This window comes from Orbicella faveolata, unplaced genomic scaffold (genome assembly GCF_042242905.1).
Source record: "Orbicella faveolata isolate gen_17 unplaced genomic scaffold, um_ofav_v1 contig_13, whole genome shotgun sequence".
Classification (NCBI taxonomy): domain Eukaryota; kingdom Metazoa; phylum Cnidaria; class Anthozoa; order Scleractinia; family Merulinidae; genus Orbicella; species Orbicella faveolata.
In genome coordinates this window covers 21293522-21316481 of record NW_028301540.1, presented here as the reverse complement: position 1 = coordinate 21316481, position 22960 = coordinate 21293522, and the positions used below count along the sequence as shown (strand labels likewise).

Here is a 22960-nt window from a genome sequence, read left to right as displayed (position 1 = left end):
ACTTTCTTAACACCGTCATGCCTCCCGTAATAGTGTTTTGTGGAAAGTCTGTTTCCTGAATGAAACTATGAAGGGGTGATATTTTATTTTGTACGAAAGACTCGAGTACAAGTGGAACACCCGTGTTGTTTTAGCCATCTCATCGCATATTTACTAAGCTCAGGTCAGCAACAGAGGAAATAAGTTTTTCAATTTTCACACGTTGAGGCATACCTGTGTGTAAATATATAGTAACAAAACCAAACGTGTTCTTAAATCCTATGATTTTGACAATTTGCGAATGAAAACTGAAACACGAGGAAAAAGTGAAATATGCCGACTGTGAAGCAATGACAAATGCTAGTATTAGCAAAAATAAGACTACCGCCACAAAATAAGTGTCCGGCATGGATAGGCTAAAAGGAATTACAAATGTCAGGCAGGAAATGTTAAATAACTACTCGTTCTGCCTATTTAATTTGATACATGTTTTGAAGATATATAAAAAAGACTCCGTGGCCAGTAGAAAACGAAAGCGTATCACATGGTTCGTAAGTCTACTAACTCGTGCGTCATTGTTATTTTGAAGGAGACTGTTTTATTAGCTGCCAGACGTTTGAATTTCATTTTGAATTGAATTTCTCATCGAACGGTAAGTACAGTAAGTTCAACTCAAGTTTTGAAGCAAAGAGCAAAAGGAAAACAGTTTGTTATCTTTAAGATAAACTATACCATTACATGAAGACAGAAACATTTGCATTTATAAATGAAAGTTGCCCACTGCCAGGATATGAACTCTTCAAGTTATACACTGGTTAACAGGCGTTAAGATTCCAGGTGTACGTGGTAAACCTTCTCGCGCATTATATGATACTGATAAAATATGCATATATGTTGTGGTAGAACAGTATTAACCTCAGTACATTGATTCTGACTACATTCTGATAGGTGGGCTCTTAAATAAGGAAACTTTTACTTTGACTCTCTAAAGTAATGAAGTAAAATAAAAAGCTATACGTTTTAAAGTTAGGTCTCTTTGCGTTAGTTGAAGGATGGAAAAGAATACATGAACAAGGTTGTGATATAATTCTTCTGTTATGTTGCAGACACTGAGTCCCCGTTGTGATCTGAAACGCTGTTACAAGATTTTAAAGTGTTTTTTTCCTTTTTTTTTCTTTTGCTCTGTGAAAGGGATTAGTGGTGAGTGTACATTTGATTCAGGTTTTTCTCTTAGCAATATTTACCTCGTAAATACTGAAGATCGATGTGTTGAAAATGCAGGTGTGTTGAAATTGCCGGTAAAAGAATTGGAACCTCCGTTCTGATTTTTTCAAGCCAAATATTATTATTTTAAGTGTAAAGTAGGAGCATAATCCCCTCCCCAACGTTGGCGAAGTTCCTTCTGACATGGCCTTATGTATTCCTCTCACGTAGCGATCAAGCAGAGAGTTCATCTTTGGTTAAATTCGCTCGACTTTCAACGCAGTAATTTAACCCCCCCCCCCCCCCCCCGCCCCGCCGCCCCCCGCCTCGCGAGGCCAGGGTTTTGGCCCGGAGGCCAAGACACTCCAGTATTGCCTACATGACGATTTTTAACGCGATCAAGCAATTTCACTTCGAAATGGCGGAGATTCCGGAGATTCTAGGACAAATTTACATAAAAGGATTTCAAAGATCCTGAAGATGGATTTTGGGACGAAAACAACTCAGAAGGTATTGGAAATAATTAAGAAAGTAGTTTTCTGAATTATCTCGAAAATCGAAGCGAGAATTCTGGCTGAACGATCCTATGTCACTGCGCAGTGCACGTGTTCGCGATATCAATACATGTCCACACTAATGCGACTTAAAATAACCTTCAGATCGCCAGTTTTACGTTTGGAATCTCGCTTATTTGGATCGCCTATTTGTAATGATTAATATAACGTAGCGTTGAATGCAATAACTTTGGATAAGAGCTTCATTTTGCAGCGTTTTCCTTTGTTGCATTTATGGGAGGTCTGCATGGTGATTCTGTTTACGTCTCGAAAAAAATCGCGACATTCTCGATTTCTGTTCTGCTTTCGGGATACGTTTGTTCGTATAACAAGATAAACAATTTATTTCTACATCAAATTCGAACAGCAAAGTGGTTTTACATAATTTTTTGTGCCTCTCAAATTTTTTAATCTTTTTTTGCTAATTTCTACCGGTTGAAATTTTTGTAAAAGAAATATTAATTGTTTTTCCATTAAGGCAATCTATTTTCTCCTGGAAAGTCTTTGTGTTCCCTTTCAAACGAGGTATGGCAAATTGCTCTGCTGTAAATGCTTCGTAAGATATTATGTAAAGAATATCGTGTTAAATGTCTGAAATGAGTTAAAAACCATTTGTTGTGTTGGGTCTTTTGATTTCACTCATGATAAATTGCCAAAGGAACATTATAATGGTTATTATGAGTGATACAGTATACAGAAGAAGAAATAAAAGTTTTAGTTCATGCAGTATTTTTGAATGTGTTCAACCAGCAAAAAACAAGCGAGGGTAGCTTTAGTGAGAACTATTACTAGTCATAATAAGGAGAAAAATAGACAAACAATAATAAATGCCCATGTTGGCTCGGGGACATTTCTGGAAATGGCTTAACAACCTCTTTACGTTTTCTAAATATTCCATTTTTCAAAGCAGGAGAATTTGACTTATTACTTGTGTGCCAATCTCAACAGTCGACCTACTTCTCCATTAAAGGAAAGTCAAAACTGATGCTCAAACTTATGATAATTTTAATGTTCGGTGCAGAAAAGTATAATTAGAAAGCAATTTTGGGACACTTTCAGTTTCGTGGTCACTGATCTGCATGAATCAGTTTTCATTTTTGTGTTCATTTTGTTTGTCACTTGACTGACAGTTTTGTACATCTTCTCTCAGCCTCTGATTGGCTGCTATGTGTGTTTATCTTAGTGTATGATCTAGAGTTTTGTGCCCTCACATTTGTGTGTTGCCCACAGTTTTGTGTTTTTGTTTGTGACTTTCAATTTTCCAGGTTTAATTTTGCTTGTGAATTGAATTTTTTGCCTCTATCTTTGACTGTAATCAAGACTTTCAGTTTTGCGAGTTCCTGTTCATGTGAAATTTTTCAGTTTTTTGATATCATCTTACATTATAAATTCCATTTTTTTGGGTCTATTTTTGTCAGTGAATTTTACAGCATGTTTTTCTGTCTTCGTCTGTAACTTTCATTTTTTGAGGAGTTTACCTTTGCCTTTATATTTCAATATTTTTACCTCTGTTGTCCCTATTTAAATTCAACAATGTGCTCTATATATGAAGTTAGGGGCAAAACTAAGTCTTACTAGCGTAACGTATATAATGAACTTGTGATGGTTTTTCTGTCATCCTATAGGCAAACAAACCCCAGTGTAAAGATAGACAGTCGTCGCTTTTTTGTATTCTTTAAACCAAGATTTATCTTGGTTAAAGAATACCAAAAACGACGACTCGTGAGTGAGTTTAGTATGCTATTTGTAGCACCCTATGTTATTGGTTGTTTTTCTTTTTTTCAAAAATGACCGTAATAGCCAAAACATTTTTGTTGGAGATGCGAATCATGTTTCCTTGCCCGCAATTTCTAACAGCAAAATTCTGACAAATTTGTCTTTCTGAAAGCAAAGAATATGCGATAATAGATTGTTCAGCGTTTAATTATGCGAACGTCTGGATAAACATACATGTATTGTTGAAAACGTCATTCACTTTTTGGTCTTTTCTAACCTAAATAAACTATTAATGCTATTGTGCAATAAGCATATTTCAGACTAAATAACAAACAACCCGAGAATAATTTGGATTCCACGATGAATTTCAATTTTTAGAACTCAGTAGCTTTAAAGGTATCTCGTGTTTAAACCAAAACACGATTTAAAATATGAAACGAAAATTGTGCGATGAATTAACACGGCTCAAGACTTTCGTACAACCAACGGTTTTAAGCAGTTCCCACATGTAAAATTTATCGATAAATCCCCTCGCTACCATCTCTTAGTTGCGCTACGGTTTCCAAGGAGATACGATAATACTGTAGTATAGTAATACATGTTCATATTACAATTATAGCAACAGCAGTTTACCAATGGTTAGTTCCAAATTTGTTTTCTTCTGACAGAGGTTTGACATGAACAACGTGGAAGAAGTTATACAAGTCATCTCCATCGGCCTTATTGTTGCCGGCTTCCTTCTCAACACCAAACGATTTCTAAGAGCCATCGAATTATGCAAGGAATGTTTGTTCATTCTGAAAGACAGAGCAGGCATGAAAGACCAGGAATTAAGCAAATCATTCTACAAGAGGATATATTGTACAATGTGGAAGGCTTGTGGTCTTATCAACGATAACACAAACGCCATAAAGTACGCCGAAAAAATTCTCCAAATTTGCTACGAAAGAGGTGAGAGACTTCAAGAATGTACGCTAAGCATATTTCTTGCAGAAACGTATTTTCATCAAAGAAAATACCCACAAGCAAAGCAACACTTGGAGAAAGCGCTCCTAATCAGTAAAGAAATTGGAGACACAAAAAGAGAAGCATGCTGCCATGGAAACCTTGGAGCTGTGTATCAATCAGTTGGCGAATACGAGAAGGCTAGAGAACATCTCGAGAAATCACTTGCCATTCAGAAAGAAACTGGAAACAGAAATGGAGAAGCCTCCTCTTACGCAAAGCTCGGAATTGTGTACCACTCAGTTGGCGAATATGAAAACGCCAAGGCAAATCTCGAGAAATCACTCGCGATCCAGAAAGAAACTGGAGACAGGAATGGAGAAGCCTCCTCTTACGTAAACCTCGGAATTGTGTACCAATCAGTTGGCGAATATGAAAAGGCCAAAGTACATCTCGAGAAATCACTCGCGATCCAGAAGGAAACAGGAGATAGAAATGGAAGAGCGTCTTGTCTTTTAACCCTTGGAACTGTTTATCTTTCAGTTGGCGAATATGAGAAGGCTAGAGAACTACTCGTGAAATCACTTGCCACCCAGAAAGAAATTGAAGACAGAAAAGGAGAGGCAAGCTGTCACGGAAACCTTGGAGCTGTGTATCAATCACTTGGCGAATATGCGAAAGCTAGAGAACATCTGGAGAAATCACTTGCCATCCAGAAAGAAATTGAAGACAGAAAAGGAGAGGCAAGCTGTCACGGAAACCTTGGAGCTGTGTATCAATCAGTTGGCGAATATGCGAAAGCTAGAGAACATCTGGAGAAATCACTTGCCATCCAGAAAGAGATTGGAGACAGAAAAGGAGAGGCATGCTGCCACGGAGACCTTGGAGCTGTGTATCAATCAGTTGGCGAATATGAGAAGGCTAGAGAACATCTCGAGAAATCACTTGCCATCCAGAGAGAAATTGGAGACAGAAATGGAGAAGCAAGCTGTCATGGAAACCTTGGAGCTGTGTATCAATCAGTTGGCGAATATGGGAAGGCTAGAGAACATCTCGAGAAATCACTCTCCATCCAGAAGGAAACTGGAGACAGAAATGGAGAAGCCTTCTCTTACGCAAACCTCGGAACTGTGTATCATTCAGTCGGCGAATACGAAAAGGCCCTAGAAAATCTCGAGAAATCACTCGCGATCCAGAAAGAAATTGGACACAGAAATCGAGAAGCTTCCTGTTACGCAAAGCTTGGAACAGTGTATAAATCAGTTAGAAAATACGGGAAGGCTAGAGCATATCTCGAGACATCACTCGCGATCCAGAAAGAAACTGGAGACAGAAATGGAGAAGCTTCCTCTTACGCAATCCTTGGAACTGTGTATCATTCAGTTGGCGAATATGAGAAGGCCAAAGTACATCTCGAGAAATCAGTCACGATCCAGAAGGAAACTGGAGACAGAAGTGGAGAAGCTGCCTCTCACGCAAATCTCGGAATTGTGTACCATTCAGTCGGCAAATATGAGAAGGCTATAGAACATCTCGAGAAGTCACTCACGATCCAGAAAGAAACTGGACACAGGTGTGGTGTAGCTTCCTGTCTTGCAACCCTTGGAGCTGTTTACCAATCAGTTGGCGAATATGAGAAGGCTGGAGAACATCTCGAGAGTTCACTTGCCATCCAGAAAGAAATTGGAGACAGAAATGGAGAAACTTCCTGTTACCGAACCCTTGGATCAGTGTATAGAAACATTGGCAAATATGACAAGGCTAAAGCATATCTACAGAAATCAATTGCGCTCCAGAAAGAAACTGGAGACAGAAATGGAGAAGTCTCCTCTTACGCAAACCTCGGAACTGTGTATCATTTAGTCGGCGAATATGAGAAGGCTGGAGAATATCTCGAGAAATCACTCGCGATCCAGAACGAAATTGGAGACAGAAATGGGGAAGCAAGCTGTCACGGAAACCTTGGAGCTGTGTATCATTCAGCTGGCGAATATGAGAAGGCCATTCAACATCTCGAGAAATCACTTGCGATCCACAAAGAACTTCATGACAGAAATGGAGAAGCCTCCTGTCTTGCAAACCTTGGAACCGTGTATCGATCAGTTGGCGAATATGAGAAGGCTAGAGAACATCTCGAGAAATCACTTGTCATCCAGGAAGAAATTGATCACTTGCCATCCGGAAAGAAATTGGCCACAGAAAGGGAGAAGCTTACTCTTACTTAAACCTTTGGAACTTGAAGTAACTGAACATTAGCTTATAGTAAATGGTTACAGATTTGTTGTTGTTGTTGTTTTTTTATTTTCTTTGTCAGGTGTTGGCAAGAATGACGAGGACGGCAGCATGTGAGAGGATGAATATGCAATCACCGTTTTCGAGTTAGTGCTAAGATCTACATACGTTTATTAAATGGACGGTTACCTTTTAGTCCTTTTCTGTCTAAAAAATGCCTCAGCAAAAATGTTTCGTGCAAAACTTAGTGCTGGAAGATTTGAAACTACTTTCTCAAACTCATTAATAATTCACCAAGTTTAAACAAAGGAAATCATGACAGTGACAGTGTTTCGCTATCTGATCTTAATTAACATAAATTTTTACGATTTAATTTCTCCGTTTACTCCTTGGTATCGATTGAGAAGATATATCAAACAATCAAGACAGTGTTTGAGCACATTGTCAAACACGTCGAGGTTCGTCAACAATACTCCGCTACGTGTCATATTTTCAACTCTCCTCTCGATGTTTTGAAATGTGGTCAAACACGGCGTTTCGTGTTTGATATATTACGTGATGTGCAGCTGACTGTAGGACTCAAACGAGAAAACCGAGAAAACTGTTGTGATACTTTTTGTTATCGGTATTTTTGATAACGAGGATTAAGTGGTAAATTTAATGTTTTGCCAGCGAGACGTGCAGTAGATTTTTAAATAATGTACGTGAAACTAACCTGACACTTAGTAGTAATTGTAAGGTAATCTGAAGAAAGTAGCATTTTAAAGTAAAATGGTGTCAGAACTATCATGTATTTCTTTTGCCGTTGTTACTTCTCTGAACAAATTTTATGCAATATATGTAGCTTTTGTTAGTATTTTCAAAAATAATATCTTTTACAAGTAAAAGCGCTTTACAAGTTGAACTTTTATGAAGCATTAAGTGTTTGTGCCGAATTAACGTAATGAAAGAAAGGACTAGAATCAGTATATGGTAATGTTTGTAGAACACGGAACGGCATATTCCTCTGTCCTCTGCCTGGAAAGGACAAAGAGGGAAGACATGCTGCCAATCAGCCTGTGGTAAAAATTCCAGCGCCAGTGTTAAACATTTGTTGGCAGCCAAGCGTTCAGGCACGGAGACGACGAGAACCTTGTCAATACCAATACCAATTACAAGATAGCAAGATGAACCAATCCTACACTGTGATTGGTAACTGTGGAATCCCCTGTCCAGACCCCTCTCATTGTAATCAACCAAAACAGAACTCATTTCGTTGGATATGGGAAAGTCATACGAATAGGTGATGACTTTCTCATTCAGGGAAATCCCTGCGTTCTTGTTTCTTGTCTAATCTCCAAAAACGAAACTTGACTTTCTTATTAAAACCAGGAGCCATAATCGGGGACGGAGACCGTAAGCGCGCGCCTTTCAAGTATTGGGGTTGTCCCCATGATATGGGACAATAATTCTATTTTTAGAACAAATTGCGCCATCACCTGCGGCACACGCGCGTGCATGCTGCGAGGATTTTTGCGGATGTCGCGCGGTGGAAATGGCGTCCGAAATTCCCGAAATGTTTCATGTTTTTGCCCCACAACTCAACGCGTTTACGTCTGTTGGAGTTTTGCTTAAGTATTTTCGCCGTAAGCTGCTCCAGTATGAGTGAAGTAAGACAGTGTCGAATTTAGGTATGTTCCGCTGTAAGCTTATATATATCGCTGACCAAGTTGTGTTCCGACTGATGCTTCTTTTACATGAGCTGTACATTACTCCACTTTAAATTTCACATATGTTGAAGATTAACAGCTTTTCCATTATACAGCAAAAAACTAGCTGGATATATTTAGGTACAGCAGAGCTTCAGGACTTCATAGTTTCATAGCTCCTCTTGCCACACGCTTGTCAGTCTATCGCGACCGAAAAGTAAAACAAAACAATTGCTAGTTTGAGTTTCGCTTGAATTGTAAGCAACGCTTGATGTTTCATCGAGGCTTAATAACTTTACGTCCGTAGATACTGCTCAGTTTTATTCGTGTAAAAATCCAGTAAATTCTCTGTTGTCGATGAATGAGAGCGCCCGCCGATGCGTGTTTTGTACAGTCAGTAAACATGACAAATTGTACTTCCGCCGCACTTTCGTGTGAAAGCGTACATCGAACTCAAACAATAGCTCTATAGTTTTTAAATATGTTTAAGATTGATAAATGTTTGAGAACATATTAAAAGTTAAGCTGAAAATATGTGAATAAAGCAGAAACAATCAGCAAAGTTACGATGACGCTTTCTTTAATCAACTTGGAATAACGATTTCGATTTTGTTGATCGAGTTATAAAAACTCCTTGTCTATTTTCATTTTCGCAGAGTAAAACTTCACTATGCTTATGTTGAAGAAACACACATGATGTTAGTAGCCTTTTTTGCATTCGTGAAATTTGTTGCAGCATCTCAACACAAAAGATAACGAAAGAAATCTTTGTCAAGATTTGTTGACAATTGAAAACACCGACTCGGACTTGAAAGTGCACGAGCCGCACTATGCAAATGAGCTAATTGTACGCGTCAGACTTTCCTTTCAAAAACCTTTGCAAACTCACCAAACAAGCAGAGACAATAAGAAACCATCAAAACAGGTTTTGGTTATGATTAAACATTGTCTGAGAAACTCACAAATTAACTCGATACCAGAGTAGAGAGTTTTCTTGCTATATTCTTAAGCATACGCGTGAGCTTACAACTAGCGTGAGCAGATCTTATTATTCATTCCCAGCGCGAGATTGAAGTCTTGTTTTCGACCCTGAAAAACCCACCTTTTCCGTTAGCTCAGAGCATTAAATTACATATAAGCGCCCTGGTTCGTATTCCCTGCCTTATTCCCTGCCATCGCTGTGAAAAATACGCAAGAGAATCTCTAACTCTCACCATTTGATCACGCAACGTGACAACATCCACGCGAGAGCCCCTGACATGTGCGTGAATCCGCGCGGATATATGACGTCAGGATGGCGCAATTTGTTCTAAAAATAGAAAAATTGTCCCATATCATAGGTGCGCGCGAATCCCGAGACTTACGGTCTCCGTCCCCGATTATGGCTCCTGTTAAAACCTAATACGGGGAAGCCCCTTTTGTAGAAATTATTTATAACCTATGTCACCTGATCACCCACAGGATTCATTCTCCCCCAACCCCCACCCCCGCTTTGAAACTGCTATCAGTGTTAAAAGTGAAAAGATAAAAACTGAGATAAACCGTATCGCTCATTCCAAATAACATGGAAAGATAAATGGCAGACCAGCTCTTGTGTTGCTACAGACAACTTCCGAGAATGACACGACACATCTGAGTTAACGTTTTGAATATTTTACTTTTTAGAGGAAGAAGTAATTGAATTATTATTAGGGAACTCCGTTAAGTCACTACAGCAACACAGATGTGAAAAGATCAAAAGCTTTGCATGTAATAATAATAATAGAAACCATGGTACAACTTTTACTCCATTTTATGAAACAACAAGTTATCAATTCGCCAAAAGTCAGCGTATTTTGCGGAAAGTGAAACACGAGGGCTAAATTTTTTCTGTTTCTACTTCGCGTCAGACTCTCTCTTTGGATATTCAGCTTGAGCTATTTTTAAACCGATAGATGGGCTCTGAGTAGATCTGGATAATTGGTGATTCTTAACTAGGAGCTATTTTTGACTTCGCCGTTGTCACACGCATAAAAGCTCTGTATTACGTAGTAGTCATTGCAAGTGTAAATTTGCATGGGATGCACGTGTCGATCTCTCATGAGCTATTTTAATTTGTTTAGCATCCGAGATGAAAAAATGTCTTGGCTGATTGACACACAGTACAGACCGTACACCCTCTACTTAGGCAGTTGGGTGTGGTCGCAGGGCAAAAGCTACTCCTTCAGAATTGGTGGACGGGGGGGGGGGGGGGGAGGGAGAGGTGGTTGGCTAAGTCAATCCACAGAGCGCTAGAGCCAGTTACCTGTCAATAGCTTTTTCAGAAAAAAGAATCGAACTCAGTCGGCACTTTGCGGGTTAGGGTGAGGTTACCTAGAGAGGGGAACTTCCCCTGCCGGTCTGACTCTTAAAGAAATGGATTGGTTGGATGCCTCTACATATCGTCTGTCGTCTGCGTTTTCTGATAACTGCAACAAGCTCCGTTCTACCTTCCCCGAGGTAAACTGTCAATCAATTTCAACAATTTGTCCATCAATAAGTTCCTACATAATCTGATCCACGTATTGATTTACTGGGTGACCAGCTCCACAATATCATGGTCCCGTTACCGTTTGATCAGCAATCAGCTAATTCAGTTAAAATTGGCAAATGTAGCACCTGAATCCATTGCGTAATTTATTCCCCTCTTTAAAATCTGAGAAGGTCTGTTGGTGCTGTGATTTAACAGCTTTAGTTAGATTTCAACCAATGGATAGGTTCGGGAAAGAAAACACCGTTGAATCAGCGAAAACTTTTGTTCAAGAATTTAGCCAATAAGAACCACCTTTTCCTCGTACCACGACCCCACCGGCTAAGAGGGACAGTTGGCTCTGGGGACGAGAATGGAACGCTGTTTAAAGAACGATTTCCGAGGTAACCCGTTTAGACCTGCCAACATTGATAAATCAAGTAATGAACTACAAGTACACTGATGCTATCGTCATTGTTTCTCCCTTGTATTCGTGAATGTGATGGACAACTAAACATCTACCCATGACCCAAACCTCCCCAACCTCTACCGCTTGATTATTATCATCAGTTAGTATTTGTATAGAGGTGACCAATAAGCAAATCTGAACCTTCGCTTACAAGCAAGTGGCCGGTGGATACTGGGCGCACTGAGGATCAACAACTTGAAATAATCCCATTCTTTCCCATCTGATTTACCACGTCTGTCTTATTTATCTTGCAATTTACCTCGTCAGACTTAAAACAGTATTGTACAAGAGATCAGCTAAAAAAAAAACGAAGCTGTGAATCTGGCAGTTTAACTATCAACCAGGCCAGAACGTTTTCTTAGGGGAAAAATTACTCATTTCTCTCAAAGAGCTGGCCCAATTGCTTTAACTGTTTTAGTCATTTGCTGTGGCAGGAACGCAGATCAGTTGGTCGATATCTCTGAATTGGAATAGCGATGATTCGGATAATTTTGCGCTTAATTTAGTGTCTGATCATACTTGTGACCTTATTTTGTCTTGAGAATAGCGCTATTTCTGTTAAAAGGAGTTAAAAACATCTTGAATAATTAAGAGGATCATTGGACCTGGAAAACGTGTACCTGCTATGGCAAAGTTATGGTTTAGTTAGGTTGCTTTGAAAACTAGATTTACCCAAATCCCTTTACGTTGGTTCCCTTGGCGGTTAACTCTTGTTATTTTCGCCTTGTCAGAAGAAGGTGGTCAGGTTTTTGGAGCAGGAACAATTACCAGGAGTTCAGTTTTACTAACATTCAATAACCTGTTGATCATTGTTTACAAGGTATGTGACGCTCTTCCCGATCCGTAATACTGGAGCACCATATTACAATTCAAATTAGAGGGCATGTTGAAAGAATTCAGTTTAACAAACCATGAACTTCACGATTTCGGTTACACTTAGGCGCTAGTTACGATCAGTCGCTTTTTGATGCCGGACAAATTGATTTAATTGAGTGATTGATTATTTAATGTTTGATAGCCATAACAAAGGTGCTTTGTCTTTACCGTTAATTTCCGTCTTTGCTCTTCGAGTTCAAAGAAATAAGCAAACGCCAACTTGTTTTGTATTATTGACAGGGTCAGTAAGTTTTCTTTTGCAGTTGTATCAGTTAAAATAAGGTAATTTATAGACCTGAAATTAACAATTAGTCATGCACAGCTTCTCCAGGAAACCCTGGCCCCACAGCGAATGCCCGGGGTCATGAACAAGTTTCGTGGTAGTACTCTATGGCGCGTGTACTTTATGCAAAAGCCGTTTTTCATTTTTTATATTTATCAAAACAACACAAGTTGTAAGGGTCATGACACTTAATGACAAACAGACAAACGTTTGACTAATAACTGTTAGAATGACCGACCGTCCTGACCGCTAAAGTTATATCGGCATTAACCGGAAAAAGTCAAAGTGAATCTTTCCGCCTATAAGACAAGAAATTCCACAGAAGTTTCCCCCTTGTAATTACATGACTTTGTCAGATACATCAATACCTGACAAAAAATATGAATTCTGCTTTCTCTACTACTCCTCTGAAGAAGAAACGCATTTAATTTACCTTTGTTCAATTTCTACAGGCAAATCATACTCCATGGCAAGACTGCATATTCTTGTTATTCTCGTCTCCTTTGTACCGCCATCTCTCTCCCTTTATCTCGGCCAGATCATTCCCCAATACTACTTGCCTTACGTTCTCCGTTCCGACATTCCGAAACCCGTCCCGCGATCAGAGATACCCAGCCCGGAACTCTCTCGACTGTATGCGGCAAAGAAGCAAGCCATTAAAATTGTAAAAGATATTGACGCGGAAATCGAGCACGTTCTGCAGAATCAACTTTATCGCAGAAACTTTGATGCCAATCAATACGACCAGAATGGCCTTCCATTCTTTAATCCATCACCAACAAACCCATTGTCAGCTGCTATTGGTGTTCAAGGAGGGGCCTGGTTCCCAGGTCCTTCAGGCGCCGGGGTTGAGGGAAGCCGCATGCTGGAGGGCCATACAAGCCAATTTAGTGTTCGTAGCGCCCAGGCCTCACGGAGACAAAGTCAGACAGGATTAACAGGAATGTTACAAGTACCACAAATGGTGAACGATAAACAGTTTCCTCGAACATTCACTCCAACAGCAACTCAGACAACACCAGACCCGTCAGATGAGATGAATAGTGAGTAAAAAAATGTACTAGAAAACATAAAAGAAAACGTTGTCTAGTGTAATAAGAATTTGACAACTATGTTTTCATGATCATCTCTTCTCTTGGCGTTTCTTTCATTTTGTTTTCAACTGTCCTCTTGACGTTTAAAGTAGCTTTTTAAACCTACGAAAATTAGTTTTGCGTTTCGCCGAGAGAAAAATCCAGAAAAAAAAGCTTTGGCTGAAGGTCCGTATAAATTTGAAAATCGACACGGACACGGGAACGAGCCCCTTTCGAATATAACTCAATTATATTCGAAAAGGGATCGATCGTTTTACTAAGCGATTTCAGAAAGCCATTCAGCGTGTGCTTATTACCATGTGTCAAACATTTTCTGAACCCCTGAAATCTTTTAACTCTTCTAGGCCTGGGAAATCCTGAAGAGTTTGACCAGAAATGCGCGGTGCTAAAACTGACGTTCGAGAAGTCAGAGGACAATTTGGTATTTGATGATTCACCCCAGAAGAACAATGGTCAGCTTCAGGGCGAGGCGCGCATTTTGAAAGACGAAACTGACAAGGGAAGATCCATCGATTTTGGGAACAATGGCAAAATTGTTCTTAAACCGGGTTTTAAGGGAAAACCCAAGAAATCTATTGCGATTTCAATGTGGGTAAAGTTGAACGACGTTGAAGGAGTGATTCCTCTTATTACGGCCACCGATGCAACAAATTTTGTTCGTTACAACTTGCTACTGCGCAATGGCAGAGGAGAATGGGTGCACAGAGGAGATTCTGGAAGAGAGCTCTTTCGTGTCCAGTCCAGCTCATCTGATATAACCACTGGCAAGTGGCACAACATCGTGGGAAGCTATGACTCCATGTCAAAGACAGCTTCACTTTGGGTGGATGGGAAGCAAGTGAGCAAGGAAGATGGTATCAGCGGCGTGTTGTCACAGAAATGGAACAAACTGACCATATTTGGAGGGAAGGCTCGTGGTGATATGGATAACATCTTTATGTTTAGATGTCCTCTAGATAAAACCAAAATAGTGGCTTTGTATGTGTCTGCAGCATCTCCCAAGGACGTCAAAAAGGATGTGATTGCAAGACCTCAGTGAAGAAACATGTATAGCAAGAGATGAAAAGACGCATGTTGTGATACCGCTCATACCACAGTTTTATGTTTGCTTCTTTGTTCCAGCTATCTCTAGAACCAATTAGAGCAGCGTTCTTTGGTTTTTTTTTTTTTAGCCGACCAATCAGGACACAAAACCACACGATCCGAGTCCCCCCGCCTTCCGGGATCAAGCGCGATCGCTGCTTACTCGCGGGCCCTACGTGCGCTTTCCCGCGCTTTTTCCCATAGGTTGCATGTTTTGGTATCTAGATTAGGTCGAGTTATCAGATTTTTTTGCTGTGATTTATTAAGTCATTAGCCTTACATAATCACTTGGAATAAACATTTGTCTTTGCTCTGACTACACGGCTTACAGGTAAGCTTTCATAGGTACACGATTCAATGAATTACGCAAAATGTCCATGAACCTTATAGAACTGGTTATCAGAGCAGCTCGTTTGTGTCTTTTCAGTTGATAAACTAATCACAGACCACTTGCCTCACATTTGTATTTTATTGTTTTTTCGCAAAACGTGCTTGGTCGAATCTATCAGTGTCCGCGGATAAACGCTATCGCTCCACGTGACCAATTTCAACGGATCCAGATCGGTGCTGAACTAAAGTGGTGACTATCGACGACTAATCGTCACTATTTGGGAAATGGAAAAACTGCAAAATAGTGAGAGAGGAAATGTGACAGTTATGTTAGAAAAAGTTAGGCAGCTCTACACTTATGAAATTATCAATTTATTACAAATATGTACAAAAGCTAATCAAAAACAAATAAAAACTATTATAACTGATGTCCGTATTTGTTGCAGAAATTATCCTCAAAATAACAACGTTTGTCTCCTGTCCGATAGATAAGTTGCGCTATTAACATTTATAAAGGAGTCGTCGAAATCATAGCGAAATAGACTACAGTATGGGGCCCAGTTCTCGGCCACAAAAAACGTAAACTTGTATTTCTTACCTTGGAAAAGCCGTAAGGACTTAAAATTTCACGGATAACTAGCTTCAACATTCAGTTTACACATGTGGAGCTATCGACTGTTCAACGCTGTTTTCTCCCGAATAATAACGAAAATGGAGGCTTCGTTCGTGGGCCCAGTTATCGACCAGCGGGCCCAGTTCTCGGCCACAAAAGAGTGCATGAGATTCCTCAGAATAAAGAACGCTTTATTACCATTTTTTGTTGTTAAATCACTTATAAGGCTTGTGTTTTGATATTTCGATCACAAATTATCCTTAAAGAGCACTGTCTCATGTTAGAAAAGGAAGTTTTTTTGCACACCTAGTTTTTCTCTTAAGTGCAATCAAGCGAGGCTAAAAAGAGTTGGGTATTTAAAACGGGGTTAAGTCAGAGCTCATAGTTTTCAGCATGCCACCCCATTACAGCTTTATTTTTACAACTGACTTGACACGAATACTGACTTGACACAAAACTATGAGCGCTTTAATTTTAGTGTTGAAGGCGAGCAGGGTGGCCGAGAATAGGCAAATACGCAAAAGTACTAAGGAAATATTGAGGAGTAAATTTAGGTCAAAGAATTAAACACACCAGGAAAATTTTATATTTAACAGATAGCTTTATCACTCTACGTTCTTTATGCCAAGAATTGGCTCATTTGGACTTTCTAGACGGACAAAATATAAACTTGAATTAAACCATGTAATTCGAGTAGCCGTAAACAAACACGTTTTCGGGGAAACCAAATTCACCTACCTTCGCGTCATCTCGACGTGCTCACAGAAAAACTCGGCAGGACGAAACAAAACTTGGCAGAACGGAAGACAAGGAATCAAGCTACCTTTGGAAACAATTGCTTTTTATTCAGATTCATTTGTGGCGCGAAAAATAAACGCTGAACAAAAAGTGGCCGAGAACTGGGCCCCACACTGTATCTAGCCGAGGCCGTCTGGCATGGGGCGAGAACATATTTTTCTAACAAGAAACACTTTCTTACCTGGATCAACTGTTGAGAATTGTTCGTCGGATGGAACAGTACTACTTATCAACAAACAAAATGACGGACGAGCGTGTGTTATTTGACAGGATCTGAAAACATTCCGGTACAAAGGACTGTTCCATTTCAGTTTCCACGAGAACGACTGCTTATTTCATTAAGGAGGATGTAGAGAGATTGAAAAGCAAATGGTACGGTGATTTCCCGATTACGGTAAAACCGAGAAAAGAGCAAATCGTGTCTTTTTCCCAAAACATTTCCAGCGGAATGGAACATTCCATTTGATTTCAAGTTTTCTTACAAGCTTCTTACAAATGGAAAGCGCCAATCGTTTATGTTATTTATTTATTTATTTTTTTGGAGCAGGAAAGTAAAACAGATCTAAATACCGGGGAATAAAATGGTTAAAACCATGGTCATTGCCTCAGTCATATTTTTTCTGTCTACGGCCCTGGCGACAGGGTACTTGTTAGGCCCATATGGTAAACTGATTTAAATCTCTTCTAGATTTGTCTATACTCTTCAAATATTTCTCTGTGTTTCCATACAATTTAAACTGTTTTCATGAGCAATTTGAACCGCAATAAAGAAAACGAAAATATTCCATTTTAGTTGAACCATTTCAATTTTCTAAGCTAAGGATATATAATGAATACTCGTAACCATAGTTATTGTTGGAACAGAAAAAAATGCTTCAGCAGAAATTAAGGCTTTTAGAAACCAATAAAGAATAAGTATCCCAATGTAATGCCAAATAAGACTTACAAGCTTCTCAGGAAACAATTTACAAAGCAATCCCAAAAGCTTTATGAGTCTCTTTTGTGTTCGTTGGATAAAAGTCATTTCTCTAGCAGGAAATTTTTTTAGATTAGCTACAAGGTTGTAAGGGAGGAGACTGCTACCTTGTAAATGATTTTTAAACGAAAGTTTTAGCAACTGTTTCAGAATTATAGAAATTGCATAATTTCCAAATTACTACAACATAATGAGCAGAAATTTTAATATATTTTTAGCAAGTTTTATTCATAATTACCAGATCAAATAAGGACAAGTTTCTACTGTGGACCCATTGCATTTAAAAATACTGGTGCAATACTCAGAGTGAGCTCAAATAAATTATGCTTATGATGTAGAATAGCTAACAGCAGTTTACTTCAAAGTGGTACTATGATCAAATTTTTCCCCCTTGATTTTTTAGGTGTATCGCATAGAATTCCATGAATAAAAATGCCGTTTACTGTTTGCAAATATCTGTATTAGTTCCTAAGATATTTAAGTTTGAAAAATGTGTAAAATATGCAAATGAGATGACTGATGATGTCATACACTCAACACAATTTTATATCAAGTATATAAGTGGAGCTATATTGGTCAATTATTTCCAGTGCAGACCATTGAAATTTGGTGGGTTAATAGTTCTACAAGAAACACACCTACGGCTATAAAAAATTCTGTTCCCATGGCAACTCACTCGTTTCCAGTCCCCACCCACTTGATTTCAATATGTTAGTGATTTTCAGGTCGCAAATTAACATTAAACGAGGCCACAAACTTGAGCTAACATATTTATATGCTTGCTGGATAAAGCATGTGAGGCACCATTTGCAAATATCAAAATGGAAGGCCAAAGATGGCCACAAATGCCTTTAATATTGGGGAGGTCTGGAACCCAGTATGTTGCCATGGTAACCAAACTGTTAAGCTCATATTGTGGAGCACATTTAGCAGGATCTTACTGCAAAGAATCAAATATTTCTGATACAAATTGACTGAGATATCTTTTTTCATCATATTTGATCAAAATTTGGTTGAGTGTATGATGTCATCACTGGGCTAATTTGCATATTTTAAAAACTTGAATATCTCTGGAATGAAAAGAGATGTTTGAATATCGTAAACAGCATTTTTCTTCCCACACAGGCTACTTGTTCATGTTTTAAAATGGCTGCGATAGGAAAGATGCGATTTTCGTCATAGTACCACTTTAAAATGCAGCTCCATTATCACCTCAGTTTTCATCTTAAAAGTGTAATTTAATTTCTAATAACTTCTGCCATCAATCAAAACACAATAAACCCTTGTATGTAAATTGCCCAACTTTAAAGTTGAATATCAAAACTGAAATTCATCTTCCAAAAATTCCTTTCATCATTTTTGTAAGCTTTTGCCCACTGTAAATCAATGTCTTACGACCTCCTGCAGTAAAGATTCCTTTAACACTCTGAGTAATACTAGATCTTTTCACAATAGATGTCACGCCTTTGTTAACTAACTGGGAGCAGTCAGCTCTATCTTTTGAAGCCTTGACTAATGCACTCTCAACTAAAGAGGGTTTGACTTTTTTACCTTCAAGAGCTTGAGCTACTTTAAGCTGTAAGTTTTTGGGTAAGGACATTAGTCGAGATAATATTACGTCACTTGCCTGATCCTGGTGATATTTTCCAGAAGAAGAAATAAAATGCAGTTGACCAGAATTCAAAAGAATTGGCCTATAAAGCTCTTGAAAAGATTCAAAATTTGAACTAACAATGTTCTGAACTTTATTCTTGTTTTCGCCAACAACCATTCTAAAGTCTCCAGCATAAGACAATCCTGCAATCCTCAGGAAAAGCTGTTCCTCTGTGAAGTATTCAGGAAGGCAAAGGAGTGCTGCAGTGACAGCGCTATTTAAATTCGCCTTCAAAGCTGATAAAATATCTTCGTCATTCGGTCGCAGTATCAAGTGAACTGGTTTGTGCAGACGTCCGGCCAAATAAAGCCACTGCCAATCGTTTAAGTCTAGAAGAAAATTGTCTTGGCTAATAGTTCCATACTTGATCATTCTTCCTTCCATTGGTACCAGAGTATTGTAGTACACACCTGCACCGAGTTTGTCTTGCAATGGCACTAAAGCCCTTGAACCAAACCAGCGGAGTGACGAGTAATGATGGGCGTGATGTTTACCGTACATGTTGTCCTCGTGCCACTTACGAGCATTTTGAAGGACAAATACGAAATCTAGCATGTTCTGCGAGGAAATATTTCCTTTTTGATGGAATATTCCCGAACCATAAGCAAAAGCAAAGGATATTCCAGATGGAAATTTCGACAAGATCTTATGACAAACCTCCTCTTGCTGGCCCGCCATTTTGATCGCGTTAGATCCCAGACTTCTGAAATGAAAACGAGGTTGTTTACCATAGCAACACGTGCATATCGATCTCAGCTATGGCAAAATTGAGTCGTCTGCAGACGCGTTAGTTAGCGATGGCTTTCTTTAATTTGACACGTCTGGGATTGCAAGACCCAATTAAAGCCGCTGTAACTAGACCAGGAACGACACCAGCACCTAGTGACCACCCAGGTACAGCAAAATCCACCAGTGGAACACAAAGAACTACGCTTAGCGAGCCGGTTTACCCGAACTCGGAAGCGAACGGATCTTACGTCAAGTACACTGAACGCGTACACAAACACATCCGACCAAAACTTGGTAAGATCTAAGTTTACATTACTTAGTCAAAGATATTTTATCACGAATTCTTGAATTCAATTCAGTAAGCTTATACAATTATGTGTAAATAGCTTTAGAGTGTTAACGCTGCTATCAGATATCTCTGTTGCTTTCAATTGCTTTCCTCATGCAACGTTGTTGGTTTTGATTATCGTACGATATGAAAAATATTTCGTATCGTTGCTAGGCGGGTGCAACTGTAAAAGTCAAATAAACTAGAACAGTCGACACTCTTGTTGCTGCAAAAAGGAATATCTTGTCAAGAAAAGGTAAACGCGATAACGGTTTGAAAGCTTTGATTATTGATTGAACCAGCTTTGCTTTGTAACCTCGATTAATACCCTTCCGGGGGGTACTTCCTTATCATTATCTTTATCAAATATCTTTATCAAATAAGGCAACAGTTTCAAAGTGTTTGATGGGATACAACTGCTGTTTTCAAGTTATTTAAATGGAGACAAACGGTCAGGAAGGAATAGTTTACTCCGGAAGTGATGGAATGAGTATCCTAGGGAACACTGTGTGGTTGTTTAGCTTTATTTGGACGCACAATCATAATTTAATATTAGAAAGAAATCCTGAAAGCAATCTCTGATTTGAAGTCGAGTGAAATTCTGGACCAGTAACACTTCAGTGTACTTAGAACTGAAAGAAAACAACAGTGAACATATGAAACTTACACTGTAGAATTATTTTAACCATGCAAATTCATAATCACATTCAGTTTTATCCTTATATCCTAAAAGGGAGAGATTATTCAAAACTTTTAAGTTCTGAACAATCTTTAGAACTTTAAACAATAGTTATTGTAGAGTGGGGCTCAGAAGCAGTCTCATTGTAGCCTGCAGTGCAGGCGTTTTCCATGTGTTCACGAGTTTTCAGTATTAGCTTGTGGTTGAGTAGATCCTCCCCCTTACTCCTCTTTTAGCCTCACTCCTACTCCCTAGGATGCCTTTTCATCTTTCCCCAAGCCTCTTGCAAGTTTAAATCCAAGATTGCTTTATCAAAATTCACTCGCTTGCCAAAATATGCCTGCGTTTGCAGGCTAGTCTCACAGTAAATGTTCGTCATGTGCAGATGATGTAAACACTAACATTCCTTAACTATTTTGATATCTTACTTTACGTGCAGGACCAAATGAAATTTACCATACTCAAGTAACAACAAATATAAACTATAGCTACTGGATGAAAGATGGAGTACAGCATGAAACATGGACACAGAATGAACATCACCCTCGAGTAAATAGTGAAATGACAAGGTACACAGAACATCTCAAGCAGTTTTGTTGTCAAGTGCTTACTTGTTTTCATTACATACATGTACTCCAAAACATGTGAATCTGTAACAGATCAGGCCCAGGTTGTTTGAGGGCTGGATAAGTAAACACTATCCACGGGATAAATTGCTATCCAGTGGATAAGTGTTAACAAACAAACCTTGCTATCTACTGAATAGTTCTTTATCCTGTGGATAGCATATCCACCTTTTGAACAACCTGGGCCACATCATTCTAGAATTTTTTTCTTTTTTGGTGACCAGGGGTAATCAAAAGATTGGCCAGTATTGTTAACACCTGTATAGGCTTGAATAGCCTGAAAGCAAGTTCTCTTGGAGTAGGGCATGGAGAGAAGGAGAGTTCTCCTTCTACCCGTGACTCTGAGAGCTTGCTCACAGGTTAAGGGTTGAAATTTGTGCAGAGGACTATGAATCCATGCCCAACATTTTCAGTGATTTTGACATCAAGTGCATTTGTCAACCTACATTGTTTTGTCACTTTTGGAAACTTCCTGGTCAGCTAAATTACTCCTGCAGCACGTTGTTTACTTCTTGGGATTGAACTCACTCCAGGTCATACATTTATGTAGCAACAGCCACAAATCATTTTTCCTGCTGTGCTGTGTCATGTCATCTCTTCTTTGTAAATAAGTTTCACTGTATCATTACTATTTACAAGTTTTTGTTGGCCTCAATTTGTGACGTGTGTAGAGTGTTAATTCAGCCACTATATATGTATATGTAGCTGATCACCATTTCCTTGTTTCAATCGTTTTCAGGTTCGTTGATGAGATGACGCTTACAAACAGAGAGTTTACTTTATTTTAAATATTCCACAAGCAAGACAGCAAGAGCAAACTCACCTAATGTAATAACTTTTAAACATATTCTGTATTTTTTTATTTCACTTACTTATATTAGTTGCTAGAAGTTTTCTAACACTTGTAAAGCCACATTATTTTGTCTTAAAACCAACAATTTGTTCAACACTGGGTATTAAAGAATATTAACACACAAATTTAAACTTGAGTAGCAAACAATGTTTTTTAAACTAAAATAACACCACAGTTTTCAAAATGGAACATAAATTGTAGAAAATTTCCCAAGGGTATGCAAGTTTTAATAAAATAATATTGATTGTCAATAAAGCGTTTGTAAACTGAATGCAATTCTCTCCTTGTGTATTGTGGAACAATATTAATCAAAAGGACTACCTGGTGTCAAGCAATTTATGTTAAATTTTGCTCGAATTTATCTCCATAATTTTCCTACTGTCTTTTTGTGTACTTGATGAATATACTGTAACAATAGTTATTTCTGTCTTTCCTCCATCCCACAATAATATCACTCCTCATGCTGAATGCCTGAGCTTTGTTTACTTTCACGGAACAATAACAAAACGTGGCAGTAGTAAACAATATTAAATTTATATCATAAAACATGGAAAGTCATATTTTTTTGAGAAATGTAGAAAGCATGTGCCCACTCATCACTACTTATTTTTACTCAACATTCCTGTCACGTTCTTTGACAGGATGGACAAAGACCTTGGCTTCATTAGTTGTGCAACGGTTTGTATTGCCCCAGTACTAACAGTAGCAAGTCCACAAACCTTAATTCAATGCCTAGGATCTAAGAAAGGATCTTTATATGAAAA

General features: G+C 38.8%; 4 protein-coding genes across 6 annotated transcripts; 3 read left to right on the top strand and 1 right to left on the bottom strand.

Annotated features, from left to right (window-relative positions):
• Positions 1-18: 18 nt before the first annotated feature.
• On the top strand, positions 19-7533 carry LOC110051111 (uncharacterized). Of its 2 annotated transcripts, XM_089285059.1 has the most exons (3): positions 19-631; positions 1086-1179; positions 4121-7533. In XM_089285059.1, exon 3 carries the CDS (start codon positions 4130-4132, stop codon positions 6620-6622), a length of 2493 nt encoding a protein of 830 aa, XP_089141185.1. In that variant the 5' UTR covers positions 19-631; positions 1086-1179; positions 4121-4129; the 3' UTR covers positions 6623-7533. The 2 variants fall into 2 exon arrangements, with proteins under 2 accessions (XP_089141185.1, XP_020612747.2); XM_020757088.2 differs by lacking the exons at positions 19-631; positions 1086-1179 and adding an exon at positions 1520-1692.
• Positions 7534-11881: 4348 nt separating this feature from the next.
• Positions 11882-15368, top strand: LOC110051135 (uncharacterized). 2 transcript variants are annotated; one of them, XM_020757126.2, is made up of 3 exons: positions 11882-12094; positions 12886-13476; positions 13872-15368. In XM_020757126.2, the coding sequence occupies exons 2-3, from the start codon at positions 12900-12902 to the stop codon at positions 14564-14566; spliced, it is 1272 nt and encodes a 423-aa protein (XP_020612785.1). In that variant the 5' UTR covers positions 11882-12094; positions 12886-12899; the 3' UTR covers positions 14567-15368. The 2 variants fall into 2 exon arrangements, with proteins under 2 accessions (XP_020612785.1, XP_020612783.1); XM_020757124.2 differs by lacking the exon at positions 11882-12094 and having other exon boundaries at positions 12777-13476.
• A 2160-nt stretch (positions 15369-17528) lies between these two features.
• Positions 17529-19663, bottom strand: LOC110051144 (phosphatidate cytidylyltransferase, mitochondrial-like). Its single transcript, XM_020757133.2, has one exon. The coding sequence runs from the start codon at positions 19657-19659 to the stop codon at positions 18658-18660; it is 1002 nt and encodes a 333-aa protein (XP_020612792.1). The 5' UTR covers positions 19660-19663; the 3' UTR covers positions 17529-18657.
• Positions 19664-19718: 55 nt separating this feature from the next.
• Positions 19719-22467, top strand: LOC110051145 (sperm microtubule inner protein 11-like). Its single transcript, XM_020757134.2, has 3 exons — positions 19719-20004; positions 21157-21286; positions 22083-22467. The coding sequence occupies exons 1-3, from the start codon at positions 19779-19781 to the stop codon at positions 22129-22131; spliced, it is 405 nt and encodes a 134-aa protein (XP_020612793.1). The 5' UTR covers positions 19719-19778; the 3' UTR covers positions 22132-22467.
• Positions 22468-22960: the final 493 nt, after the last annotated feature.